Source organism: Theropithecus gelada, chromosome 1 (genome assembly GCF_003255815.1).
Source record: "Theropithecus gelada isolate Dixy chromosome 1, Tgel_1.0, whole genome shotgun sequence".
Classification (NCBI taxonomy): Eukaryota; Metazoa; Chordata; class Mammalia; order Primates; family Cercopithecidae; genus Theropithecus; species Theropithecus gelada.
This window is the reverse complement of record NC_037668.1, coordinates 53577958-53605550: the sequence shown is the minus strand read 5'-3', so window position 1 is coordinate 53605550 and position 27593 is coordinate 53577958. Positions and strand designations below refer to the sequence as shown.

The window sequence follows — 27593 nt, the reverse complement described above, 5'->3', positions numbered from 1 at the left end:
GGCCGGGCGCGGTGGCTCAAGCCTGTAATCCCAGCACTTTGGGAGGCCGAGACGGGCGGATCACAAGGTCAGGAGATCGAGACCATCCTGGCTAACATGGTGAAACCCCGTCTCTACTAAAAAATACAAAAAATTAGCCGGGCGAGGCGGCGGGCGCCTGTAGTCCCAGCTACTCGGGAGGCTGAGGCAGGAGGCTGAGGCAGGAGAATGGCGTGAACCCGGGAGGCGGAGCTTGCAGTGAGCTGAGATCTGGCCACTGCACTCCAGCCTGGGCGACAGAGTGAGACTCCGTCTCAAAAAAAAAAAAAAGAAAAGAAAAAGAAAAATGAGGCCAGGTATGGTGACCTTTGCCTGTAATCCTGGTGCTCTGAGAGGCTGGTGGAAGAGGATCGCTTGAGGCCAAGAGTTTGAGACCAGCCTGGAAAACATAGCAAGACCTCATCTCTACAGAAGAAAAAAAAAAAAAAAAAAGAAAGAAAGAAAAATGAGAAAGATCTCTATGTACTGATGTAGAAAGATTGTCAGGATCCATTCAGTGACAAAAGTAAAGTGCAGAATAATGTTTATGCTATGTTACTGTTAGGAAAGGGAAGATTCAGAGTATATACATACTTGCTGATTATTGTAAAAATAAATACTGGGAGGATGCTATAGTTTGAATGCTTATCCCCTCCAAATCTCATGTTGAAATCTGATGTTCAGTGTTAGAGGTGGGACCTAATGGGAGGTGGTTGGGTCATGAATGGCTTGGTGCCATCCTGAAGGTAATGAGTGAGTTCCCTCAAGAGCTGCTTGTTAAACAGAGGCTGGCACGGGCCAGGTGTGGTGGCTTATGCCTGTAATCCCAGTACTTTGGGAGGCCGAGGAGGGCGGATCACGAGGTCAGGAGATTGAGACCATCCTGACTAACACGGTGAAACCCCATCTCTACTAAAAATACAAAAAATTAGCCATGCGTGGTGGTGGGCGCCTGTAGTTCCAGCTACTTGGGAGGCTGAGGCAGGAGAATGGTGTGAACCCAGGGAGGTGGGGCTTGCAGTGAACTGAGATCGCGTCACTGCACTCCAGCCTGGGTGACAGAGCAAGACTCTGTCTCAAAAAAAAAAAAAAGAGCCCGGCATCTCCCCTCACTCTCTCTTTTGTTTCCTCTCTCACCATGTGATCTGCACATGCTTCACCTTCTGTCATGAGTGGAAGCAGCCTGAAGCTCTCACCAGAAGCAGATGTTGGCACCATGCTTCTCACACAGCCTGCAGAACTGAGAGTCAAATACAACTCCTTTCTTTATAAGTTATTCAACCTTGGGTATTCCTTTATAGCAACACTAAATGGACGAAGACAATAAAAAAGAGACTACAAATATAAAAACAATACCTAGAAAGGATAGTGGTGGGAGAAAGGGGATGAGGGGACAAGAGAGAAGCAATAATTCTATGTGTACCTTTCAATATAGTTTTTACCAGCATGTATCTGCATTGAATATTCAAAAAGAAAACTTTTTTTGGAAAGAGAATCTCACTCTGTCGCCCAGACTGGAGTGCAGTGGCGCAATCTCAGCTCACTGCAACCTCCGCCTCCCGGGATCAAGCGGTTCTCCTGCCTCGGCCTCTAAGTGGCTGGGATTACAGGCGCCCGCCACCATGCCCAGCTAGTTTTTGTATTTTTAGTACAGACGAGGTTTCACCATGTTGGCCAGTCTGTCTCAAACTCCTAGCCTCAAGTGATCTTCTTACCTTGGCCTCCCAAAGTGTTGGGATTACAGGCATGAGCCACTGCAGCCAACAAGAAAACTATATTTAATGGGAAAAAAAGGTTCTTAAATGTATTGGGGACCCAATAAGCACAAGTCCTGCTGGCCTCTCGTACTGAGTCTGCACCTTCACATGCACAAGGAGATACAAGCCTGCCTGTCTGCAATCCACCCGTAGATCCATTCAGTATGTAGCTCCTGTTGTGTGCCATACCCAGATCAGTTCCTGAGAATATAGGATGCCTGCCCTGTTGGGCTCACAGACTATTCTGAGGGAGATGGATAAACAGCAAATTTTAACTCCATGAAAAAAAAAATAGTAATAATAAGTGCATAGCATCATGGAGACACAAAGTAGCACCTAACCTATCCTGGGAGAGACAGGAAGACTTCCCGGAAGAGAAGACATCTGAACGAGTCTGTAAGTAGGAGTAAAGCAAGTGAATAGGGAAAATCAGATTTTGTAACATGTGAAAATTACATGAAATTCCAATTTGGGTGTCCATGAACACAGCCATGCCCACTTCATTTGTGTGCGGTCCATGGTTGCTTTTGTGCTGCCATGGCAGAGGTGAGTCATTGTAACAGAGACTGTACAGCTGTGAAGCTTAAAATCTTTTTTTATCCGGCCCATTACAGAAAAAGTGTGCTGATCCCTGCTGACCTCTGTAAATTAAGGTAGATCCTCTCAGCCCCATTTCTCAGATAAGGAAGTCAGGTTTGTCCAAGACTACAGAGCTGGGGAAAGCTGGAGCAGGGATTGGAATTGGAGCCCAGGCAGGCTGCACTTCTAGTACCAGTTACTTTCTGCCACATCATACACATCTCAGAACGAACACACTCTGTTTATACACATACTCACACCCTCAGTTTGTAGGGCCAGGAGTACAGGGGCAGACTGGGTGGTGTACAGTCCCCAGGGAAGAGTATGGGCAAAGGGCTCCAGATCTCACCTTCCAGAAAATCCAGAAGCCATTGAGCCAGCCAAGGAGAACCTCACACATAAGGATGGTCAGCACAATGTCATCTATGGTAGAGAACAACTCATAGTGTTTCTACATGGAAGACAGAGAAAAAAGAGGGGCAGAGAGGTCAGTGGAGCAGGGCCTGGGCAAGCCGGCAGGGAGAGGATGTATGTAGGGGAGGGAAGGCCCGTATCACTACTGCTCTTGGTCCTCAGCATCTTTGTCACTTCCTTTAAAACACACTTTGCGTATGCGTGCCAGGCACTGTGCTGGGACTATCACATATCACTTCATGTTACCATGACTGTTGTCCTGCAAAGTAGGTTTTATTCCCATCTTACAGAAGTGGAATCAGAGTGGTGCCTGTGTGTGCACAGCTAGTTGATAAAGATGGTTGTCTGACTACAGACTTTTGTCCCTAACTTCTAGAATAGGGATATTTTGGAGAGGGAAGTAGGAGAGGCAGAACAGCCTCCAGGATTGGGAAGAAAAGACCTGGCCCCTGAGGGTAGAGAACACCAGGCTCCATCTGTCCTAACCTCTCCTGCTATTCCAGCTCTCCAAATACTCCAAGTTAGGCCTAACCAAACTCCTGGGTATCCTGCCACTCATGGGTCCAGGACATGCACCCTGGATGGATGAATGGGTAGATGGGTGACTGGGGTCTGCCCAGGGCCCAATTCACTTTCTCTCAATCTCGAAACTCCTCCTTCAGCTTCCTTATGGCTGCAACCCCACTAACAGCCCCCATAGTGCCCGACTCCACCTAGCAGTCCCAAGTCACCATGTCTCCTCTCTTTCTTTTCTTTCTTTTTTTTTTTTTTTTTTTTGTGACATCTCAGCTCACTGCAAACTCCGCCTCCTGGGTTCAAGTAATTCTCCTGCCTCAGCCTCTCAAGTAGCTGGGATTATAGGCACCCACTGCAACGCCCAGCTAAGTTTTGTATTTTTAATAGAGACAGGGTTTCACCATGTTGGCCAGGCTGGTTGGTCTTGAACTCCTGACCTCAGGTGATCCACCCACTTCAGCCTGCCAAAGTGTTGGGATTACAGGTGTGAAGCACTACGCCTGGCTCAAAAAAAGTTTTAATTAGCCAGGCGTGGTATCTCGTGCCTGTAGTCCTAGCTACTTGCAAGGCTGAGGGAGGAGGATCACTTGAGTCCAGGAGTTCAAGGCTGCATTGAGCCAAGATGGTGCCACTGCACACCAGACTGGGTGACAGAGTGAGATCTTGTCTCTAAAAAAAAAAAAGAAAAGAAATTAAAACATCAAGGATAAGTCACACTGAACTTCAAGTTGGACACAGAGAAGTCTCTCATATGCTGTTTTTCCCCAAAACAGTCTCTCCACCACTCTTTGCCTGGCCAACTCCTACATGCTCTTTTTTTCTGTTTCTTTGTTGTAGTGACTGAGATCACATCCTACTTTTTACTCTCAACTCCAGTGTCACTTTCTCCAGGAAGCCAGTTCGGATCCCCCAGATTAGGTTTGAGTGCCTTCGTTGAGCCTCCATGTACTCTGGGTGCTACTTGGGCACTTGTAATGACAGTTTCTGTGTGTCTGAGACAGGACCCAGTTGTGCTTATTATCCCTGGGACCCTGGCAGTCTGCACAGTCAGTACCTGGCACTGAGTGATTGTCCTTTAGTAAGTGCTGGTTAGAATTGGATACCCCTTCTCCACAAGGCACCCATTTGCCTCCCTCTCCTCACACCATTCTTCTCCTGTCCTTCCTGTACAAATCCAATGCATTCCTCAAAGCCAGGCTGCAGAGCCCTCTCCACCATGAAGTCTTCCTTGATCTCCAGATTCCTAGAAGGTCAGAGCTGACAGACCCTTGAAGAGCACCCAATCCAACCATCATAGACAGATAAGGAGCCTGAGGCCGGGAGAGTTCTCGCCCCAGGGCCCCCATTAGGGTTAGTGGGGCAGAGGTCATGCTGGCGTCCCACCTGGTCCAGGTAGGAGTTGGTGCGGAGAGCGATGGTGATGGCGTTGATCACCAGCAGCAGGGCCAGCAGCAGTTGGAAGGCGGGGTGTCGGAGCAGCTGCTTGATGTACATGTGAGTGATGTACTCCTGCATGTCCCAGGTGTCCTGGGAGAGGGCAGGACCTTCCTTCAGGCGGGTGTCACCATAGGAAGCCTCTGCCTGGAGGTTTGCTCTTAGAGAATGGGGGTCCCTGGGGCCCACTCTAGAGGGGGAAAGTCACCTGAGAGTGAATCATGGAATGGAGACATCAGTGTAGAGGTCACTATCTAAATGGCCACTAAAAGTGGGTTACTATTGGGGGATTTTTGTGGAAGTCATTGCCAGAGAATCTCTTTGGGCTCTCTGATAGTGAAGACGATCGTTATATAAGGGTTCCTATGGGGGGCACTGCCAGAGAGTTACTAACATATCAAGGGCAGTCACTCAGGGATCAGTGCTAGGGAGGGTCCTCTGGGGGTGTTTAGATGGGAGAGGGGGCAGAGTTACCACGAGGGTCTGCTGCCCATGAGCACAGCTGCAGGAGGGGCCACTGTGGGGCGGGAGCTATCCTTACCGCTTTGTTCATGATGTCCCGGCGGTTGATGAGCACCTGCTCCTCTGGCCGACCGTAGGACTCGTGAATGGTACTCTGCAGAGGAGAGGGGCGGCCCCTCAGTGCAGCTACTCCCCTTCCAAACCCCATACGGTCCTCCTGAGTCCCGCCCCCAACCACGAGGCCTGTGTGGGAGGTCCACTGCTGCCACCAGGCCTTTTCATTATCCCTCATGGTTGCTCAGTCTCTTCTTTCTCCTCAAAGAATCTTCACTCCAAGTGGTCTCACTCCCCCTTGTGGTTATATCACAGAGGCCTCTGTGACCTCCAGCCTTCTGCATTCTACTAAGGAATTCCAACCAGGAGAGAAGCTCCTCCCATTGTCCCTCCTCCGCATGCCACAGAGGATGTCTGGGGATGCTGGGCTGGGGTTGGAAGTCAGAGGCTGATGGGAGCAGGTCAGATCTCCTGTGCAGCCTGGATGGAGTCATAGGGACGTGTCCCTGCCTTGGATCCAGGAGGTGGAGGTGAGGCTGGAATGAGGAGTGGAGAAGTGTTTTCCCCAGGGCCTTCCCAGGGCAGACCTCAACCTGCACCCCTCTGTACCAGCTGCCCTGTCCTACCTGCCCAGTCTCCAGGACTATCCCCACCACCTTTCCATGCAAAGTGCATTTCCCCATCTATGAAGTGAAAGTTTCTCATTGTGTGCCCCTGGGGAATGGGGTAGGAGCTCACCATTAGCCTTCAAAGAGCTGGGGAGAGGTGGACCCACCATCCTGGCAGGCTTGGAGCTCAGGTACTCGCATGTACATCAACAGTCTGCACCAAGGGTCTGCCACCCCCTCTCTGGCCAAGAGCACTCACCCCAGTCCCCACCGGGGGGCAGATTTCCAATTCAAATATGGAAGTAAAGATACATGTAGACTCATTTTTTAAAAAATTGACTGTATTTGGTTGGAAAGTAGCCCTCATGTAAAACAAAGAACACCTGTACAGACCTGGTTTTGGGGGAGAACTGTCAAGGAACTGGAGGGGCAGGGCTGTGGCCCAGAGATGGGAGGATGGGGTGGGAGAGTTTCTTCTTTGGCAAGAGAGAGGGTGGCACAAAGCGCAGGCAGAGGGGTCAGCTCGGGGTGAGACCGTGATTAGCAGTACTACTTCCCACCCTGAACAGAATCCAGGGATGCTCTGTCCTGGACATGTCAGAAGCTGGGGTTGAGGTGGCCCTCGGGTCAAAGGTCAGGAGCTAGAGTGCTGGCCAGGATCAGAGGTCAGGAGGTTGGAGGTTGCTCTCTGAGGTCAGAGGGCAGAGATGGGAGTGCTCTTCAGGGTCAGAGGACAGGGAGTTGGGGGTATGTTCTCTGGAGTCAGAGGCCAAGATGTGGGAGCTGCCTTCAGCCTGTGCCACTCCCCAGGCCCCCAGGGCCTCTAAGTACAGCTCCTGGTTCTGCTCCTTCCACTGGCGGAACTTCTCTCCTGTCAGTTCAGGGTCACCCAGCACTTCTTCTAGGACCTGCAGCTCCTGCAGCTTTGCCTGTGTGGAGAGGAGGGGCTAAGGGACCGTGATCACCCAGGGACGTGGGCAGAGTCTGAGACCAGACTTCACTCTGGAGTCTGGTGCCTAGAAGCCAGCACCTGGCCAGCGTGGCACGAGGAGCCCAGGTGAGACTCAAATCCCCACTTGGAACCCAGAGCCTGGCCCAGTCCACAGCTGAGCCCATCGTCAGCTGCTAAGCTCAGAGTCCAGAGCTAAGTCTGGAGTCTGGTGCCCAGGGTGGAGGTGAGAGCTGCAAACCAAAGCCTGAAGCCCAGAGCTTAGTCCCTTGCTGTGCCCAGAGTCCCCAGCTGACCTTGAGTGTGCTCTGTAGCGCCCGTACACGGTGCACTCGCTCATTGAGCTGAGGGTCTCGGTTGCGCCGCATGAAAGAGCTCCGCCACTGTTCCTGGGTTAGGGGCTGTGGCTGGCCTAGGAGGGACACACCACCCTGCCTCAGCCCCTGTACCATTCCTTCCAGTGCCTCTTCACTGCTGTCTGTGGGAGGGAGGAGCAGGATGAGGATGTGCCCACCCCAGCTCCCAGCCCAGCTCCCAACTCCAGCCCAGCACCTGTCAGAGAGCCAAAGGAGGTCCGTGGGCTGCGCTGTGTGGGGGTGGCTGCAGGTGATGTGTCTCCATGGAGGGGACTCCCAGCTTGAGCAGGGCTGGGCTGCAGGCAGGGTGGAAAGCACAGAGGGTCTCTGTCTGAGCTCCATGCCCTGCTATTTATCCCCACCTCCTGCCCCCGGCAGCCCCCTACTCACCGAGGCTGAGCAGGACCCAGCCTCATCGTCTGGGTCTTCTGCTTCGGTCTCACTGTAGCAGTCTGGGGTGAGGAGGAGCAGTGGGCTTTGGGGAGGCCAGGGAGTGGCCTAGGGCATTTGAATTCCCAGCCCCCATCCCAGGAAAGGCAGAGGCTCAGGTGAGGGTTCCTCCTACTCAACCCTGTGAGACACCTACCTTCCTCTCGAGGCGGGGGCGCCCGGCCCGGAGACTGGTACTTGGAGATGCAGGTAATGAGATGACGCACCCACCTACGGAGAGCAAGCAGGTCTCACGGGGTTTCCATCCTCCGGGGTCCTCTTGTATGCTAGGGGCTTTTTACCCACATCATCTTCTGATGATTCTCAGAGCAACTCTGAGAAGGATGAACTCTTAGTCACCCATTTTAGAGATGATGAAACTGGGGCTTAGAGAACTGAGTACTGACTGTGTGCGGTGACTCACGTCTGTCACCCCAACACTTTGGGGAGCTGAGGCAGGAGGATTGTTTAAGACCAAGTGTTTAAGACCAGCTAGGGCAAAAGAGCAAATCCCATCTGCCTCCAAAACTTTTTAATTAAAAAAAAGAGAGACGCCGGGTGCGGTGGCTCACATCTGTAATCTCAGCACTTTGGGAGGCCGAGGCGGGCGGATCACAAGTTCAGGAGTTCAAGACCAGCCTGGCCAACACAGTGAAACCCCGTCTCTACTAAAAATACAAAAATTAGCCAGGTGTGGTGGTAGGCGCCTATAGTCTCAGCTACCTAGGAAGCTGAGGCAGGAGAATCACTTGAACCCAGGAGGTAGAGGTTGCAGTGAGCCAAGATGGCGCCACTACACTCCAGCCTGGCTGACATAGTGAGACTCTGTCTCAAAAAAAAAAAAAAAAAAAAAAAAAGAGAGAGAGAGAGAAGTGAGTACCTTGACCAACCACTCTCAGAGAGCTGGACTTTGCATCTCCAGGCTCCTGAGCCCAGGCTCCCAAGCTCACAGAGGTTGGGAATTATATGAGAGTAGGGGCTAAGGGAGGCAGCACTCACATGCTCAGATCTGTCAGGGTATCAGCAGCGAAGATGAAGGGTTTGTACACATCATGGGTGAGCTGAAACACACTGTCAAGGAGTGGAGGAGCATCACTCAGCCTGGGCGTGCCCACCCAGAGCCCAGAGAGGCTGGATTCTGGGCGCCCCAGCCACTTGCCACACCTCCCACTGCCACCCCATCACTCTTCCTCTCCCTTTCTGTCTCCATCCCCCAGCCCATCATATCCCAAGACTTAACTATTTCTTCTTCTGATCATGTCCACTTTCCAGACTATAGTTGGAGACATTGATGAGGCCCTCAGCCTTCTCATCCTGGGAGGATCACAGCATGAGGGTCAGGTTGGAACCCCAATACTCTCAAGGCCCAGTCAGCTCCTAGATACCCCTCGGTCTCCTGAGGGTTGTGGAGGGGAGAAGGCATCTCCTGGGCTCTCTAACAAGTCTCTCTGTTTCTAGAGCTCAGGGCTGGAATCTGGGGTCAGGGTAGGAGGTGTGGCCAAAGGATGCCTCTAAGCCAGGAAAGGGGAGCCAAAGATATCAGAGAAACAGTCAAAAAAAAAAAAGAGCAGCCTGAAGGCTGGGCATGGTGGCTCATGCCCGTAATCCTAGCACTTTGGGAGGCCAAGGCAGGAAGACCATTTGAGCCTAGGAGTTTGAGACCAGCCTTGGAAAAAAGCCCATTTCTACAAAAAATTAAAATCTTAGGCCGGGCGCAGTAGCTCACATCTGTAATCCCACTGCTTTGGGAGGCTGAGGCTGGAGGATCACAAGGTCAGGAGTTCGAGACCAGCCTGGCCAACATGGTGAAACCCCCATCTCCACTAAAACTACAAAAAATTAGCCAGGTGTAGTGGCAGGTGTCTGTAATTCCAGCTACTCGGGAGGCTGAGGCAGGAGAATCGCTTGAACCTGGGAGGCAGAGGTTGCAGTGAGCCGTGACTGCACCACTGCACTCCAGCCTGGGCAACAGAATAAGACTCCGTCTCAAACAAAACAAAACAAAACAAAACAACACAAAACTTAGCTAGGCATGGCGGCATGTGCTTACAGTCCCAGCTACTCAGGAGGCTGAGGCAGGAGGATCACTTGAACCTGGGAGGCGGAGGCTACAGTGAGCTGAGATCATGCCACTGCCCTCCAGCCTGGGTGACAAAGCAAGACTCTGTTTCAAACACAAAAACCAAAAACCCAAACAAGAAGAGCCTGCTCATGCTCAGTAGACACAAACAAACTGCTTCATGCCCCTGAGTTTTCTGAATGCTGCTTTCTCTTCCTGGTTTTCTTTCCCCTTCCCATGCAACTAACTGCCAGGTATTGCGTTGTCAGGGGGCATCTGGACTCCTCAGGAGGAACTGGATACCTCTGTTGTGCTCCCACATATCCCTTGGGCTTTCCCTTTATCTTAGTACACAGTTCCTACATTGTCCTTGAATGCGTATTCATCCCTCTCCCCTAATAGCCTCTAAGTTCTGGAGAAGCAAAAACCATCCGCTCTTCTGTGTGTCCATAGTGCCCAGCCTAGAGCTGGGTTCACAGTAGGCACCTGAATATTGAATGAATAAATGAGTAAATGAATGACCCATCATTGGGATGGACAGAATATCAGAAGGATAAGAAGTGGGCAGAATAGAAGTGATTTTTCAGCCAGATGTGGTGGCTCACACCTGTAATCCCAGCACTCTGGGGGGCTGAAGCAGGCAGAACACTTGAGCCCAGGAGTTCGAGACAAGCCTGAGCAATATAGCAAGACCCCATCTCTTAAAAAAAAAAAAAGATTTTTCGGGGCTGGGCGTGGTGGCTTACACCTGTAATCCCAGCACTTTGGGAGGCTGAGGCAAGCAGATCACGAGGTCAGGAGATGGAGACCATCCTGGCTAACACGGTGAAACCCTGTCTCTACTAAAATACAAAAAATTAGCCGGCTGTGGTGGCGGTCTTCTGTAGTCCCAGCTACTTGGGAGGCTGAGGCAGGAGAATGGCGTGAATCCGGGAGGCGGAGCTTGCAGTGAACTGAGATCACGCCACTGCACTCCAACCTGGGCAACAGAGCGAGACTCTGTCTCAAAAAAAAAAAAAAGATTTTTCTCTATACCTCCTGTGATACCTTTTCCAAACTGCTTTTATACATATATTAACTCATTTCTCTCTGAAGTAAGTCCCCATTTAACAGATGGGAACATCAGAACCTGGGACCAGGAATAAGAATGGATGATTGAACAGAGATGAGAATTGAGGCCTGGAGGTGACTCACTTGCCTACCTGTTTGTGTGTGGGAGGTCTTACCTGGGGCTGGCGGTACCAGTAGAGCGTGTGTCCCTTGAGCACAAACCAGCAGCGGCGCCAGCGCGGGCCCATGAAGCCACCGGGTGCCTTTCGCAACAGGAGCCAGCCGTCACAGTCCGGCCGGCCCAGCTCACGGCATGACACCCGCCGGCGGCTCAGCCGGGTCGCCAGGCCTGTAGCAGCACAGCACAAGCTGGGCAGTGAGGGGCTGGCAAGGTGCCCCCGCTAAACATGCTCCCTGGCCTTCCACGAGCATCCCCAAATGAGATCTCTGAATCCACACTCTGCTCAGAAGGCTGCGTGTGTCATCTCTGAGGTGGGATGACCCTTCTTGTTTTAGAGATGAGCAAACCGAAGACTAGAGGCTAACCTGTTTGCTCAAAGTCACAGAGCTGGTGAGAGGCCCAGACTAGGAGCACAGCTCTGTCTGACCCCAGAAACACAGCTGTTTCCAGGAGAGGCTGTGTGGGAAGGATGGGGGTGGTCTTGCCCAGCACGTAAAGATTTTTAACAGCTCCTCAGACAGGGGGACCCCCACTTAGTCCAGCGCACCTCATACCTTTTGATTTCTTCCGACCAACAGGACTCTGAAAGGATATCAGAAGGGTGAGAGAAGGATCCAGGTCTAGACCCACCCACCTCCTTGCTGAGCCCCTAAGTTTACCTTGTCAGGGGATTCAGGGAGCCCTGGAGTCCCTGCTACCCCTGCTGGGAGTATGGCTGGGGTTTCCAGGGGGATGGGCAGGGGCTCAGGGCCAAGGGAGGCAGAGTCTGTCAGGGAGGGAGAAGAGACAGGGAAAGTCTATGAGCCCAGTCCCAGGCTTGGGGTCAGAACTGGGCATCCAGATGCCGTGTCCAGGGCATCCATGGGGCTTTGAGACTACCTGTCCAGGCAGGGCTGGGTCCGGGACTGGGGTTTGAAGACAGGTCGAAGGCAAAGACGTCTTCAGATGGGGCCCTGGGGAGGGCAAAGGGGATGAGATGAGCCCATGGTCTCCCCACCAAGACACACCTGGACAGAGCCTGTTACCTGGGAGACAGTGGGGCCAGAGACAGTGATGGGCTCCTCCGGTGCGGGGAGTCCAGGACCTGAGGGGGCGTCTGGGGAACAACCAGGAACAAAGCAATGGAGACAGGAGTCTGAAAGCAGGTTAGGGGTGCAACAGGGGTAGGGGAGCAGCAGGGGCAGGTACCTGTGGGGGGGTCTGGAGGCAGCTGGGGGGGCGTGATGGGGGAAGGTACCTGTTGGGGGGGTCTGAAGGCGGGTGGGGGGGGGGGGGGGGGGTACCTGCGGGGGGGTCTCCGGTATCGGGATCTTCTTCAGCACTAAGCTGAGTCCAGCTGGCTCCCGCAGCAGCTCCCTTACCATGTTCTTATGGGGCCATCCAACCTGGGGGACAGAGACACTGGCTGGCATCAACTGGGCAGGAGGCTCTGAAGCAACCACCAACTCTCACCCTCGTGCTGGGGGCGCTCTCTCAACCTCCCACTCTGCCTCCCCTCATGCAGCCTCCTGGGAGCTTCCATGGGTCCCGTCACCTGGGCTCTGCAGAGGATGCTCTCACCAGACTTAGCTGGTTCATCTCCTGGAAGGCAGCTCCCACAACCCTGGTCAGAACGCTTGGTTGCCTCCCCACCCACCAGACTTGGGTTCCACTTGGTGACCGCTTCACCTCCTACCACATCCCTCTCCTCACGCACCACCACCTGCTCGTTGATCTGGACAACCTCGTCTCCAGGTTGGATCTGCAGTTGGGAGTCAGTGGGAACCTGGTGTGGCGAATGGGGCCTGAGGTTGGCCTGGTTTGCAGGTGAGAGGCTTCAGGGATGGGTGGCTGGAAAGGGTGTGGGACTCTCACCTGGGTGTCCACTTGGGACACAAAGTGCTGGCAATTGCTGGTGGTGTGAATTTCCAGGTCCTGCAGAGGCAGAGGCTGCAGTCACTGGGGGCTGGGGGGGCAACAGGGCCAGTAGGCAGGACCCCTGCCAGACACTAGGACTCTACAGTGGGTGGAACAGTGGCAAGAGCTGACCCCAAGCTGGTCCTGCCCAGACTTGCTGTGTGATTTTGGGACTTGCTACTCCTCTGGGCCTCTGACTTCCCCTCTGCTAAGAACGATAGGGAAACTGGAGACCCTGATTTCTGAGGTACCAGCTTCTTAGCAACATTCCTAAAGGGACAAGCAGGGATAGGGCAGGGATAGGGCTCTGGTCTTCCCCACTGGTCAAAGATTAAATCAAGAAAGGTCACGTCCTCTCCCTTTCTCCTAACTACCCCCGAGCCCCTGCCCTGTCTCCATCCCAAGGCTGGAACACCCTACCTGAGGCCACACCCACGTGGTGTGGGGACTGGGGAGGTGCGGAGCAATGGGAGACCCTAGCCAATCCTCTGGGCCTCCATTTTAGTATCTGTACAAAAAAGGCTTTCCCGCCAGGGCAGCACGGGATTCTGCGGGATCCTGGACCCTATTTCAGGTCCTGACAAGGCTGCCAAGGGGTCAGAAGTGAGAGGTGGGAGGGCAGGGCTCACCAATGGACTGTCCAGCTGCACCTGCTCGAGCACGGCCCTCTGCTCCAGCAGCTCCTTGGGGCAGCAGACCAGGATGTTGTGGCAGATCCCAGCCACGTGGCTGCACTGGGGGAGGGGAGCGGGCTGTCTAGCCTGAACCTGATTGTCCCCACCCTCACTCCCTTCCCACCCCACAGACTCACAATCCTCAGGACTGTGCCCTCCTTCTCGTCTGCTGGACCATCCTGGAAGCAGAATGAGAGAGCGGGGACCTCCCCTGAGCAAGGGCCATAGGGGGACTGCCTTCTCCTGGGGGCAGGGTGGGATTCCCTGCAGTCCCTCCCTGCCTTCTCCCTGCCCAGAACCACTGGCTCCCTGCCCAGAACCACAGGGCCTCAGTGTTTTAACCAGAGGGCTCGTTTCCCTGATACCAGGCCCCCAGAAGTCACCACACGTGCCCTGCCCTCCCACCCTGTCCTAAGTGTCAAAATTCCCCTACCAGCTAGGAGACCCCAAAAGGCCCCATCGTCCCATACCCAGTTGCAGGACCTCCTCTCCTCCTTTCTCGCTCGTCTCAAGCCTCATACCCGATCCTGGGCTGATTCACAGGTTATAAAAAGCTCTAGCCCAGCTTGGTCTCTAGGGCATGGGCCAAGCCTGGCCCTTGGTTCTCCTACCTCATGCAACACCTGGCTCAGCTCCTCCAACAAGTCCCGGATCTCCTGGCATGCCGAGAAGTCATTTAAGTGGGAGAAGAGGTACCTGGCAGGGGAAGAATGGCACAGGGGAAGAATGGCACAGTGGTTAAGGGACTATGCTTAACCACTCAGAGCCAATTACTCACCAATTACTCACCTCAGAGACTTGGGGATAATACCTGCTCTGATGGGTTTTGGTTTAGAGTAAAGGAGATGATTGAGACATCTAAAGGGATTAGCAGAGCACTTATTTGTCATGTGCCTACCACATGCCAACCCCTGTTCTAGGCACTGGGGAAACAGACTTTAAAGACATCATACATCAGTATCAATTTAACTTCAGTTGTAATGAGTATCATGAAACATTGGATAATGAGTTTATAATAATAAGTTATTATTTATTATTAATAGTATAGCTTTGAGAGTGTACAACAGGGAAAGCTTCCTCAAGCAGGTGACATTTGAGGTGGCATCTGAGGACAAGCAGCAGCCAGTGAACAGGGTTGGGGAGGCTCTCCATTCAGTGGTTGTTGATGAGACTGATTATTACAAGCTGGAGGATGGGGTGGGAACCCAGGCATCCCAGTGCCCCTGCACAGATGGACTAATCCCTTTGCCCTGCTCCGCTGTATCTTTTTTTTTTTTCTGAGATGGAGTCTCACTCTGTTGCCCAGGCTGGAGTACAGTGGCATGATCTTGGCTCACTGGAACCTGCACCTCCCAGGTTCAAGTGATTCTCCTGCCTCAGCCTCCCGAGTAGCTGGGATTACAGGTGCGCACCACCACAACTGGCTAATTTTTAATATTTTTGGTAAAGACGGGGTTTCACCATGTTGGCTAGGCTGGTCTCAAACTCCTGACCTCAAGTGATCTGCCTGCTTTGGTCTCCCAAAGTGCTGGGATTACAGACGTAAGCCACCACACCTGGCTCACCATATCTGAACAAGAGCCAAGCTCTGTTTTTCTCTCCCACACCCTGGAGGAGGCCAAAGATGACAAAAGTCCCTCACTCGTCACCCCAACCTGGGTACCTGCTGAGCCAGAAGAGGAGGGCGTTGGCTTCATGCACCAGCTCCACAGTTGCACAGAGGACATCAATAGGGGTCTTGGCACAGTCCCCCAGGCGGCCTTGGACTATGCTCTGGAAGTCACGGGTTGCCCCCAGCAGCCCCTCTGTCAGGCTCTTCAGGTTCTCTGTCTGTAGCCTGGAGCTCTGTGCCAAAGAGAGGGCAAGTCACCTCCCTGGCAGCAGCCAGCCCCCATCGGCACCCCCCAGGTTGGTGGAAGCTGCAGCCAGTGTGACCAGCATTCACTCACCAGGGCCTGGAGCTGTTCCACCCCGCCCAGGATGAGCTCCTGGTGTCCCAGACACCGCACAGCCAGAGCCTCGAGGCTTCGGGGGCAGAGCTGGAGCAGGTTCTTGCCAGGCAGCTGCCAGTCCTCAAAGGGATAGTCCTGCAGGGAGTCGTCAAGACCTGGAGGGAGAGCAGGGCTCAGCTCGGGGGAAGCAGAGGTGTCAGGACCTTTTGGGCTGGTTCTTCACGCCTGCAAAGTCCTTTTCCCTCTAGTCTAGCCCTAATGATAACCCTGACACCCAGGCTGTTCTGCCCATTTCACAGATGAGGCCACCGAGTTGAGGAGCAGGAAAGTATAGGGCTCTCAAAAGTGGCCCCCAGACCAGCAGCAGCAGCCTCACTGGACAACTTGCTAGAAATGCAAATTATCAGGCCTCACACCACACCTGCTGAATCAGAAACTCTGAGGTTGGGGCCCAGCAGTTTTTATCTTTTTTTTTTTTTTTTTTTTGAGACAGGGGCTTGAAACACAATCATGGCTCACTGCAGCCTTGACCTCCTAGGTTCAATCCATCCTCCCACCTCAGCCTCCCGAGTAACTGGGACTACAGGCACACACCACCACACCCAACTAATTTTTGTATTTTTTGCAGAGCCGGGGTTTCGCCATGTTGCCCAGGCAAGTCTCGAACTCCTGGGCTCAAGCAATTCAACTGCCTCAGTCTCTCAAAGTGCTGGAATTACAGGTGTGAACCACGACGCCCATCCAGCTGTTTGTATTTTAACGAATCCTGCAGGTGATTATGATGCTCCCTTAAGTTTGAGAACTAACAATATAGGGGATAAGAACAAGAGGCCGTGGAGTCACTGAGACACTGTGAACACTTGAGCAAGTAATAGCACTGCTCTGTGCCTCAGTTTTCTCACCTGTAACATGGGAATAATAAAAGTACCTACCTTCTAATCATGTGTGTTTTAAATGACACGACATATGTCAAGGCCTTGGCCATTGTCTGGTTCGTGGGAGACAAGTCAGTAATAGCCATCATATTATTATTGCCAGACTTTACCATGATCTACAGGCCCTGTATGATTAGGCTACCACCTCCCTTTCCAGCATCATATCCTGAAGAGCCCCCCAGACTCAACACTTCAGATGCACAGAGCTAATTCCTTGCAGCTCCTGGAATACCCTTTTACCTCAGGGTCCTTAGAGTGCTATTCCTCCTGCTGGTGTTGCTGTTCTAGCTCCTTCACTTCCTTTTTCAACTAACTTCCTCCAGGAAGACTTCCATAACTTCCCAGGCTGAGTGGGGTGGGGGGCTCTCCTCTTGTTCCCACTGCCCCCGAGCCTCCACAAACCCCTGCACTTGACCATCGGTCTTTCCCATTTTATCACAGGCTCTTCAAAGATCAGGCCTTAGATAACCATTTGTCTCTAACCCCCAGCCTGTGCCTGGACAAGGTAGACACTCAAAAATAAGAAAAGTGTCTATCGAGGGCTTACTATGTGCTATGCAAAGCTATAACAGCTTTACACATATTAACACATTTGATTCTCACTACATTTCTAGGAGGTAAAGACTATCATTATCCTGTTTACAGATGGGAAAACTGACACAGAGGTTAAGTAGCTTGCTCACTCTTCAAAGGAATTCTTCCCCTCCTGAGCCAGGCTCCTTCACTGGGGGGGGTGTGTGTGTGTGTGTGTTCCCTGTGTCACATTCAGAGCACCGGACTGGGAGTTCATGAACCTGTCACTCCCTGGCTATGGGTCCCTGAGCCACCTCCTTCCTGCATGGTGACTGTATTCGGCTGCTGCCCTCACAATAGCCCCAGGAATTGAGCTACAAATGAGCTGTGTCATGATTGTCTCACTTTGTCCACTTTATGAGGTCAGAGTTGCCTTTCCCATTTGATGGGCAGAAAAACCGAGACCTACGGTCACAGAGCTGGCAAGTGGTGGGGGTGGGCCTGGAATCCAGCCTGGGAGTCTGAACCCAGCCGTGAATTCCTGCCCTTACCTGGGCTGGTCCTCCTGAGCCTGTCTAGTGCGCTCCAGCTCCCGGCTCTGGGAGGCGTGTCTTGACTGCCTGCTCCTGGCTGCACTGCACTGCGTGTCAGGAGGCCCTTCTCTGAGTCTGCCTGTGGGGTGTGCTGCTTCCCATCTGTCTGGGCTCGCTGAGCCTGGACAGCACCTTGCCCCTTGGATAGGAGCCCCAGGGTGGGGCTGTGTCAACCTCTTCAGTCTGGTCTAGGCCTTCTGCTTCTGTCACTAGGAGCTCAGGGTGTGGAGGGGGCAGAATGACACCAGAGACTGAGCAAATCACTTCCTGGCTCTGTGCGTCAGTTTCTGACTCTAAGAAATGGATTTAACAACAGCCCACTGGCCCTGGGGCCAGGGAAGATAAAGAAGATACAGTAGGCCTGGGCCTGCCAGGCCTCCCTCCTGTTTTCATGACACCGCCTCCCCATTACCACCCTAGAGGCCTCTTTGGCTGCTGCCACAACGAGGGGCCCCCTTCTGGGTCCTTGGGGCCCCCGGGGTCATCTCATTTGTCTCTCTGCCGAGCACAGTACCTGGAACATGGGAGGTACTCTGTAAATACTTGTTGACTGACTGACTGACTGATAGAGCCCGCAGGTTATTTTGTTTTTTGTGGTTTTTTTGGGATGAATCTCACTCTGTCACCCAGGCTGGAGTGCAGCGGTGCAATCTCGGCTCACTGTAACCTCCACCTCCTGGGTTCAAGCGATTCTCCTGCCTCAGACTCCCAAGTAGTTGGGATTACACAGGTACCTGCCACCACCCCCAGATAATTTTTGTATTTTTAGTAGAGACAGGGTTTCACCATGTTGACCAGGCTGGTCTTGAACTCCTGACCTCACGTGATCCACCCACCTTGGCCTCCCAAAGTACTGGGATTACAGGTGTGAGCCACCGCGCCCAGTCCACAGGTTCTTTTTCCTTTTCCCCTCCTCCCTCTTCCGGTGGGACCCACACCTAGTCCCCTTCAAGCCCAACTCTACCCCGGTCCCACCCACCTCTCAGCCAAGTTGCCACCTTTCCGGGGGTCCAGGTCTCTACCGGTTCCATGGCCCAGCGCTGCCGGCTCGCATCAGCTCCTGTATTGCCCCGCTGGCGCCGGAATTTCCGCTCCCAGAGCCCAGGCCTGAGGAGGGGCCGGGCTGGGTCCTGGGCGGAGCCTACTGCATACCTGGGCTCACACAGACGGCCAGGTGAGGCGCTGCGACAGCCATTGGCCCACGCCCATCCGCCTCCTGCCCAGCCTTTCAGGCATCCTAGGGCTCTGGCATCTCACCCCAGCTAGGGGGCAGTGCCACTGGCCTCATATGGCTGGGTGGGACGCTGACCCTTGGGCTCCTCAAGAAAAAGCCACAAGAGGAGTGCTAAGCTCAGTAGCAAAGCACGGAGGCTAGGGTGCCAGGTCCCTGGGTGCCTAGGCCAGCTCTTGTTAACTGTGTGACCTGGGGCTGACCATAACTTCTGCGCCTCCGTTTCTGGGTCTGTAAAGGAGATATAAAAGACCTTACTTCAAAGGGCAGGTGTGCACAGTATCTGAATAGCTTGAAAACATTTTAGAACTGGGGTGTTTAGCCTCCCTTTGATTTTGCAGTATGGACTCCGGCATCTGGTGAGGCTTGTGAACGCTTTCTCAGAATAGCTGCTTATAAAGGCATAAAACAGGCCGGGCGTGGTGGCTCACGCCTGTAATCCCAGCACTTTGGGAGGCCGAGGTGGACGGATCAATTGAGGTCAGGAGTTCAAGACCAGCCTGGCCAACATGGTGAAACCCCATCTCTACTAAAAATACAAAAAATTAGCTGGGCATAGTGGGTGCCTATAATCCCAGCTACTCAGGAGGCTGAGCCAGGAGAATCGCTGGAACCCAGGAGGTGGAGGTTCCAGTGAGCCAAGATCATGCCACTGCACTCCAGCCTGGACAACAGAGCAAAACTCTATATTATAAATAAATGAATAAACAAACACACAAAACAAAATGCTTAGGATTACAATGAGAATAATTATCAAAACTATATTTAAAAACAAATTTGGCCAGGCGCAGTGGCTCACGCCTGTAATCCTAGCACTTTGGGAGGCCAAGGCGGGTGGATTACGAGGTCAAGAGATGGAAACCAGCCTGCCCAACATGGTGAAACCCCATCTCTACTAAAAATACAACAATTAGCTGGGTGTGGTGGTGCACGCCTGTAGTCACAGCTACTCAGGAGGCTGAGGCAGGAGAATCGCTTGAACCCAGGAGGCGGAGGTTGCAGTGAGCTGAGATTATGCCACTGCACTCCAGCCTGGTGACAGAGCGAGACTCCGTCTCACAAAAACACCCACAAAAAAAAAAAAAAAATTTGGAGCTGGGGAGTGCTGGCACACAACTGTAGTTCTAGCTACTCGAGAGGTTGAGAGGTTGAAAGGTTGAGGTGGGGAGTATCACTGAAGCCTAGAGTTCAAAGCCACCTGGGCAACATAGCAGGACCCCATCTCAAAAAAATAAAACCAGAAATTTATGATATTATGGGTTTACTAACATTAACAAGACTGGCCAAAAGTTAAATTTTCCTTTTTTAATGACCTCAGTGTGTTGTCGACCAGCTTGAATAAGAACATTAAACTGTGCGGTGGTCTTTGACTCCCCTCCTCTTACATATTGATCAGCAAACAACTAAAGACAGGGAATGCAGAAGAGTGGAGAAGCTCTACTGAGAACAGGCAGATTCACCCTTTGGTCACTGAACCACTGCTAGGCCTGGAGGTGCCCAGTTAATGGCGGCTACATCACAGGAGCATCTGAAACAGAAGGTGCTCATGAACAATTTAGCGGTGGTTTAACAACCACTGTGAATTTGAAATCATTCGAGCATAAATATTTTGAGATACTTGCAATAACTACAATTTGACATGAAAATGTCTGTGATTTCTTTTTTTTGATGAGAAGGAGTCTCGCTCTGTCGCCTAGGCTGGAGTGCAGTGGCACAATCTCGGCTCACTGCAAGCTCCGCCTCCCGGGTTCACGCCATTCTCCTGCCTCAGCCTCCCGAGTAGCTGGGACTACAGGCGCCTGACACCACACCTGGCTAAGTTTTTTGTAATTTTAGTAGAGACAGGGTTTCACTGTGTTGGCCAGGATGGTCTCGATCTCCTGACCTCGTGATCCACCCGCCTCGGCCTCCCAAAGTGCTGGGATTACAGGCATGAGCCACCACACCCGGCCAAAATGTCTGTGATTTCTGTTGGTGACTAAGCCAAAGATACTACTACTTCAATCCATATACAAGGAAATCATAAATTTTGGTTACAGGTTAGCAAAAATAAAAATATAATTTTTCCCATCCAAGTTTATGGATCCCCTGAATTCTGGACCCCAGAGTAAGAGCTTTCATCTTAGAAAAATATCTGACACATAGTAAATGTTCATTTTCATCATCATCATCTCAGGTCAGGGGACTACCAGGACTTTAGAATCAGATAAAATCAGCTGGGCGTGGTGGCTCAGGCCTGTAATCCCAGCACTTTGAGAGACTGATGTGGGTCGATCACCTGAGGTCAGGAGTTCGAGACCAGCCTGACCAACATGGAGAAACCCCATCTCTACTAAAAATACAAAATTAGCCAGGCGTGGTGGTACATGCCTGTAATCCCAGGTACTCGGGAGCTGAGGCAGGAGAATCCCTTGAACCCGGGAGGTAGAGGTAGCGGTGAGCCAAGATCGCATCATTGCACTCCAGCCTGGGCAACAAAAGTGAAACTCCATCTCAAAAAAAAGAAAAAAAAAGGCTGGGCGCGGTGGCTCACGCCTGTAATCCCAGCACTTTGGGAGACCAAGGCGGGTGGATCATCTGAGGTCAGGAGTTCGAGACCAGCCTGGCCAACATGGCAAAACCCTGTCTCTACTAAAAATCCAAAAAATTAGCTGGGCGTGGTGGAGGGTACCTATAATCCCAGCAACTCGGAAGGCTGAGTCAGGAGAATTGCTTGAACCCGCAGGCAGAGGTTGCAGTGAGTCGAGATTGTGCCATTGCACTCCAACCTGGGCAACAAGAGCAAAATTGTCTCAAAAAAAAAAAAAAAAAAATCAGATAAAATCAGTTCCACACTCAACTGCTATGTGACTCAGCCCAACTTCTACAGCTCTCTGAATCTGTTTCTTCCTCTCCAGAAGGGATAGATACCTAGGCCTTAGCACTGTGATGACATTAAGTACTTTGAAATCTGCATCATGGGGTAGGTATGAGTTATTATTGCTTTAATTCTGTGGGGAGGAGCCAACTGTTGTCACCTACTTCAGAATTTCTGCAGCACCCCCAGTCGTCAAAGCCTGTCACGACCTTACCGGTAACCCAGAGACCCAAAGTCTGAATTTTGCCCATGGTTGGCCCATGTAGTGTATGTGTGTTGTCAACATTTAATAATGTCACATACAAATTGAGATTTTCAGCTTCTCTGAACTTGGTCAGCTCTGGTGATGCCATCCCACTTTCACACTTGGTATTAACAGCCTCTTTCATTTTATGAGCCAGTTGGCTTCAAATTTGCAAAATGCCTGTCTCCAGCTTTGTGTTTTGCCTCGGGTCTGTGTCCCTTGAACACTTTGTGCGGCATCCTCCTTTAACATTTTTGCCTCTTCATGCAGCAGCCTCCCTATGGCACTCTAGCGAAGTCCAGTAAATTCTAACAGAGCCTTTATCCCAGTGTTCGGTAGACAGATCTTGATTTTATCAAATTTCTTTCCTAAGCTGCCACCAGAGGTGAGAACCAGCCCCTTTCCTCCTTGAACCACGGCCCCTTTACTCTATGCTCCCAGCATCTGCCAGGGCTAGGCAGTTAGGGACACAGTAAGTGGCAACTTCTCTTTATTTTTATTTATTCTTTTGAGATGGAGTTTTGCTCTTGTTGTCCTGGCTGGAGTGCAATGGCGTGATCTTGGCTCAGCGCAACCTCCACCTCCCAGGTTCAAGCTATTCTCCTGCCTCAGCCTCCCAAGTAGCTGGGATTACAGGCGTGCATCCCCACACCCCACTAATTTTGTATTTTTAGTAGAGATGGGGTTTCACCATGTTGGCCAGGCTGGTCTCAAACTCCTGACCTCAAGTGATCCACTTGCCTCGGCCTCTCAAAGTGCTGGGATTACAGGCATAAACCACCATGCCCGGCCGGCAGCTTCTATTTTAAAGGGCTTTGTTTTGTTTTTTGAGAGAGTCTTGCTCTGCTGCCCAGGCTGGAGTACAGTGGCGCAGTCTTGGCTCACTGCAACCTCTCCCTCCCAGGTTCAAGTGATTCTCGTACCTCAATCTCCCGAGTAGCTGGGATTACAGGTGTGCGCCACCACACCCAGTTAATTTTTGTATTTTTAGTAGAGACAGGGTTTTGCCACGTTGGCCAGGCTGGTCTCAAACTCCTGACCTCAAGTAATCCACCTACCTCGGCCTCCCACGCTTGGCTCCCTGGGATTACAGGCGTGAGCCACCATGCCCGGCCTATTTTAAAAAGCTTTATGAATATAAAGTTCTACATATTTGCTGTATACATTTCAAAGGTAATAGGTTAAGTGAAAGCAGGATGTGCCCTTTCCCCAGTGTGTCTCTATCATGTTCCCCAGTGGGGGCCACTGCTAAATTTGGGATATTCTTCTGTTTTCTATATCTGCAGATAGTCTACATACTATTCTGCAAACTGTACTTTTTCTTTTCTTTTCTTTTCTTTTTACTGGAGACAGGGTCTGGCTGTCACCCAGGTTGGAGTGCAATGGTGCGACCTCGGCTCATTGCAGCCTCCACCTCCTGGGCTCAAGTGATCCTCCTACCTCAGCCTCCTGAGTAGCTGGGACTACAGGCATGCACCACCATGCCTGGCTAAATTTTTATTTTTTTTTTTGGTAGAGATGAGGTTTCACCTTTGCCCAGGCTGGTCTCGAACTCCTGGACTCAAGCAATCTGCCTGCCTCAGCCTCCTAAAGTGCTGCCCAACCATACTTTTTCATTTAAGAGATAATGGATACCAAATGAATTACAAGTTACGTGCTTAGAACAATGACTACTATTTTTAACGTGTCATGGGCAGCTTTCTTAATTGGTATATGCAGATATGCTTTTATCACTGTTTCAAGCTGAGGGCAGGGAAGTCCCTGCAGAAACTTTGTCTTGAAGAAACGGGTTAAATTGGCTGGGCGCAGTGGCTCATGCCTCTAACCCCAGCACTTTGGAAGGCCGAGGCGGGTGGATCATGAGGTCAGGAGTTCAAGACCAGCCTGACCAATATGGTGAAACCCCGTCTCTACTACAAATACAAAAATTAACCGGGTGCAGTGGCAGGTGCCTGTAATCTCAGCTGCTCGGGAGGCTGAGGCAGGAGATTCGCTTGAATCTGGGTGGCAGAGGTTGCAGTGAGCTGAGATCACGCCACTGCACTCAGGCCTGGGTGACAGAGTGAGACTCTGTCTTTGAAAAAAAAAGAAAGAAAGAAATAGGTTAAATGTGCCATCCCTCAAGGTAGGGGTGGTTGATTTCACAGAAATCAAATCGAAAAGGCACCCTCCCCTTCCTTCCATAATGCTGGCATCCAATCATCTGAAGTAGGGATGGGGCTCGGACCAGGGGCTGAGGGAGGCCCGCCCAGTACCTGGTCCAGGCCTGGGACTCCTGAGCCCTGCCAGCCAAGGCCTCTTCTGCCTACCCAGACCCGCCTCCTTGGACAGTGGGGGAGGTGCCGCTCAAGCCTGATGCTGATCTCTTTTGACAGCTGCTCCTAAGGCTGGCAGGATGGTAGGCAGTGGGGGAAGGGACCAGATTTAAAGGTCCAGTTGCTCCGCCCCCTGCCAGACCTTGGCAGGCAGGCGCGGGTGAGCATCCTCTGAGGGCTTGGGTCTTGCGTATGTAGAAGGTCAGAGACCCCTCTACCCTAGTTTCCACTTCTTGGTATCATAAAGACCACTGGTCTTCATGTCCGCTCCCACCCTATAGGCCGCCAGGGAGACCAGTGCCGCCCACCATGCGATTTCGACGCCTGACCCCTGGTTACTTCCGGGTGCTACAGGTAAGTACCCCTGATCAATGGTTTCTGGCACGACTGACCCCTTCCTCCCCCTACCATAGCTGGGTTGACACCCCCAACAGCCAGGCTGTCACGTTCCCTGCCGCCTGAGCAGGCAGGCCCAGATGGGCAGTGAGGCGAAAGGGATTGGGGTGGAATCTCCCTGGGGCAGTACCAGCATCCATGTCTCCTTCCCCTAGCTACACCTACTCAGCCCCTTCCCACTCCCCACCTTCCTGGCAGTCTCAACTGACCCCTGAGGCACACCCTCTGTGCACCTCCAGATGCAGGTAGCTGGTGAGCTGAAGGCAGAGCCCCGCAGTCTGCTGGTGGGAGTTGTGGCTACAATGCTAGCTGTCCTCGGGCTGGGTGGCTCCTGCTATGCTGTCTGGAAGATGGTGGGGCAGCGGCGGGTGCCACGGGCCCCATAATGAAGAAGAGAGACTCTCACCTGGACGCTGGGGGTAGGTGACTCGGGAGGGGGCTGCAATCTCAGAAGCCTTCTTTTCTGGGGATCAGTCTCTGTCGGAAGCAGGACAGAGTAATCTGATCCCACTCCCGCCACCCCACACTGCATCAGGCCTCCATCTGGGTGCTCCAGTTCAGATGCTAGGACCTCAGAGGGAAGGCAGGGATGTGGGCTCCAAAGATAGACCAAGATTGACACCCTAGGCCTGGTGCACAGAAAGTACTAGACAAGCCCTTCCAGGGCAGGAGTTTGAGACAGCGACCTGGAAGTTAGAGTTGGAGGCAAGCTCTCTTTGTCCAGTTCCTTTATTGGGGGCAGGGCACCCAGAAGAGGCCCTCCGTTCCCCAAACCCAGAGCCAAAAGGGGTTGGCACGCTCCCTCCCAGCCTAGTCCTTGCGTCACTGTCCATGGGCAACTCCTCTGCCCTGCATCTTCAGGCCATGTCAGGTAGAGGTGTCCATCTCAGGGACCTCAGTGGACACTTCTGTGGGCACTGCTAGCCGCCTGGGGGGCACATAGGATCCCATACCCGCTGCCCTCTCCGCCTCTTCCTGACTGTAGGGCTCGACGCTCAGCTGCTTCAGCCTGGGAGAAAGAAAAACAGGAGTTGGGAGATGACAGGTGAAAGCCCTATCTGCTGAGCACCCATCCATCAATCCTCTCCTTACTCCTTCATACCTTTTCTTGTGGTCTTTGGATCGGAAGTGGGTCTTCAGATTGGCGGAATCGATGAAGTACCTCCTGTAGGGATGGAAGTGAGAAGGAGAGTGAGGAGGTGATAGTCTCCCAAGTACACCTATCTCCATAGCCCTAGCTTGTCCCTGACGCCAGGATCCGGGTCTGAGAAACGGGAGGCGGGCGGACCCACGGGTCCCAAGAGAGAAGGCTCTGCACGGCCTGGGGCTTGAACTTCACATCTCCCGGCCGGTACCGCGGACCCTCCTCCGCCCCAGGCTGGGCTCTTCCGGGACTCACGCGCAGGCCAGACAGCGGTGCAGGCCGCCCCCTGGCAGGTCGAGGTCGGGCTGGGCGTCTGGGTCGGGCTGGGGCCGTGCGGGTCCCAGAGGCCGCAGCTCTCGGTGAATCTCATCCAGGTCCGGCCGCCGCCGCTTCGCCTTCATCTGCCGGGCTAGAGAGTGCGCTCGGTGCGCGCCTGTCCGGCGGGAGCGACCCATGGCCAGAAACAGCCCGGCCGGCCAAGGGGCCAGGAGCAGGGCAGTGAGCACACGTGTGAGCGCTTCCGGGCCGATCAGCTACGTCAGGCCACGCAGGGGGGCGAGGCAGGCTCTGCCGGACCGCCTCTGATGACGTCACTCTCGGCCAGCGGCTCGAGCGCCGCCAGGCGGCCGTCGACGTCAGTGACCGAGCTCGGGACGGGTCTCCAAAATGGTGACCACTGAAGGGCATGGCCACGCGGGCCCTAGCTGGGGAAGCGCGGGGTGGTGCGTGCGCCTAGGGGTTTCGGGGCCGTCTTGCTGCCCTGCTCTCCCTGGCCTGACCCAACCAGTATCAGTGCCAACCTCTGCCCCTGTCGTCCCTTCCTGTTTCCCAGACCTTGGACTCTGCGGTGGGGGTGGGATGCTGCATCTCTGGAAACCACTGATAAATGTCTGTGTCATGAATAAATTAGTACATGACTAAGAGTGAATAAGTTTGGAATCCCAGCCCCACAGGGCTTCCCGAGATATCTCCAGTCCCTGAAAAACCCGTCACTTCTCCCGGCTCCCATTATTCCCTTGAATCTCCATCCTCTCTCTGCCCCCAGCCAAATCCATGAAGGGTGTTCCTCCCCAGAGATCGCAGCCCTCAGGCATCCAGATTCCAGAGGGCTCAGTTCCTCTCACAAGTACTTATAGAAGGACCTCTGCATCTTTGCCTCCTTTCTCTAAGCCCTGGGCTCCCAGAGGTGGGCTGGCAGCAAAGGCCTAGGTATTGCATGCTCAGAGTGGGCAGAAGCCTAGAGGGCCTTTTCCCATTCACAGGATCCTGGTGCCTCCCAGGCTGGCCAGAGCCAACTCAGCTGGAAGGGGCCAGAGGAGCTTAGCAATAATTCAGGGGCTCCAGCTCTTTGGAATCTGTTGCCAGGAAACAAGGAGACAGGCACGTGTATCCCTGGGGAGAGGAATCAGTTTCCAGCCCAGACAAAGGAGTGAAATGTAAGCCCAAGGTGCCCACTGGGGGCCTGGGGACCTTCCTGCTCCAGTTCATTGAGGCTGAGTAGGGACAAGGGGTGGAGCCCTGCTGAGGACACAACTGGTGTGACTACAGTCACAGGGGCTCCAGTGTGGGTCCCAGACCTCAGGATTTTGTGAATGGAAGAAGATTTTCCTGGAGCCATGCTAAGAGATAAACAACCTCAAGTACTCCTAGGCCCAAGAAGAAAGCCTCTCTAGGGCCGGGCGCGGTGGCTCAAGCCTGTAATCCCAGCACTTTGGGAGGCCGAGACGGGCGGATCACGAGGTCAGGAGATCGAGACCATCCTGGCTAACATGGAGAAACCCCGTCTCCACTAAAAAATACAAAAAACTAGCCGGGCGAGGTGGCGGGCGCCTGTAGTCCCAGCTACTCGGGAGGCTGAGGCCGGAGAATGGCGTAAACCTGGGAGGCGCAGCTTGCAGTGAGCTGAGATCTGGCCACTGCACTCCAGCCTGGGCGACAGAGCGAGACTCCGTCTCAAAAAAAAAAAAAAAACAAAAA

At 52.9% G+C, this 27593-nt stretch overlaps 3 protein-coding genes and 1 long non-coding RNA gene across 7 annotated transcripts in view; 1 reads left to right on the top strand and 3 right to left on the bottom strand.

Annotated features, from left to right (window-relative positions):
• Nucleotides 1–5498, bottom strand: part of CATSPER4 (cation channel sperm associated 4) — an 11631-nt gene extending 6133 nt beyond the window's left edge. The window contains exons 1-3 of the mRNA XM_025359595.1: nt 5260–5498; nt 4668–4811; nt 2704–2805 (exon numbers count right to left, since the gene is read on the bottom strand). Coding sequence (XP_025215380.1) covers nt 2704–2805; nt 4668–4811; nt 5260–5472 — 459 coding nt within the window. The 5' untranslated portion in view covers nt 5473–5498. The remainder of the gene's footprint in view (nt 1–2703; nt 2806–4667; nt 4812–5259) is intronic.
• Nucleotides 5499–6172: 674 nt separating this feature from the next.
• CNKSR1 (connector enhancer of kinase suppressor of Ras 1) lies at nt 6173–18597 on the bottom strand. 3 transcript variants are annotated; one of them, XM_025355791.1, is made up of 21 exons: nt 18409–18597; nt 15386–15543; nt 15100–15281; nt 14048–14132; nt 13574–13615; nt 13392–13496; nt 12721–12780; nt 12542–12631; nt 12150–12251; nt 11892–11962; nt 11746–11819; nt 11526–11632; nt 11421–11448; nt 10862–11034; nt 8817–8890; nt 8576–8647; nt 7734–7807; nt 7538–7599; nt 7344–7443; nt 7088–7269; nt 6173–6771 (listed from the first exon to the last, which is right to left on the bottom strand). In XM_025355791.1, the coding sequence occupies exons 1-21, from the start codon at nt 18458–18460 to the stop codon at nt 6502–6504; spliced, it is 2163 nt and encodes a 720-aa protein (XP_025211576.1). In that variant the 5' UTR covers nt 18461–18597; the 3' UTR covers nt 6173–6501. The 3 variants fall into 3 exon arrangements, with proteins under 3 accessions (XP_025211576.1, XP_025211578.1, XP_025211580.1); XM_025355793.1 differs by having other exon boundaries at nt 12563–12631; XM_025355795.1 differs by having other exon boundaries at nt 12563–12631; nt 13392–13491; nt 18409–18518.
• Nucleotides 18598–24225: 5628 nt separating this feature from the next.
• On the top strand, nt 24226–26539 carry LOC112605902. Its single transcript, XR_003115570.1, has 3 exons — nt 24226–24430; nt 24712–24891; nt 25458–26539. It is a non-coding gene; the product is annotated as an uncharacterized LOC112605902 (long non-coding RNA).
• Nucleotides 25184–26526, bottom strand: ZNF593 (zinc finger protein 593). 2 transcript variants are annotated; one of them, XM_025355802.1, is made up of 3 exons: nt 25872–26526; nt 25575–25637; nt 25184–25481 (listed from the first exon to the last, which is right to left on the bottom strand). In XM_025355802.1, the coding sequence occupies exons 1-3, from the start codon at nt 26069–26071 to the stop codon at nt 25340–25342; spliced, it is 405 nt and encodes a 134-aa protein (XP_025211587.1). In that variant the 5' UTR covers nt 26072–26526; the 3' UTR covers nt 25184–25339. The 2 variants fall into 2 exon arrangements, with proteins under 2 accessions (XP_025211587.1, XP_025211585.1); XM_025355800.1 differs by having other exon boundaries at nt 25184–25637; nt 25872–26141.
• Nucleotides 26540–27593: the final 1054 nt, after the last annotated feature.

Excerpts from the sequence above, each read along its gene's own strand:
- CNKSR1 (XM_025355791.1), bottom strand. The coding sequence starts at position 18,460 with ATGGAACCGGTAGAGACCTGGACCCCCGGAAAGGTGGCAACTTGGCTG. Across the intron at positions 14,133-15,099 it reads CTCCTCTTCTGGCTCAGCAG|GTACCTCTTCTCCCACTTAA; the intron begins GTACCCAGGTTG and ends TTCCCCTGCCAG. Across the intron at positions 11,820-11,891 it reads CTGGCCCCACTGTCTCCCAG|GGCCCCATCTGAAGACGTCT; the intron begins GTAACAGGCTCT and ends TGCCCTCCCCAG.
- ZNF593 (XM_025355800.1), bottom strand. The coding sequence starts at position 26,071 with ATGGGTCGCTCCCGCCGGACAGGCGCGCACCGAGCGCACTCTCTAGCC. Across the intron at positions 25,638-25,871 it reads CACCGCTGTCTGGCCTGCGC|GAGGTACTTCATCGATTCCG; the intron begins GTGAGTCCCGGA and ends CCATCCCTACAG.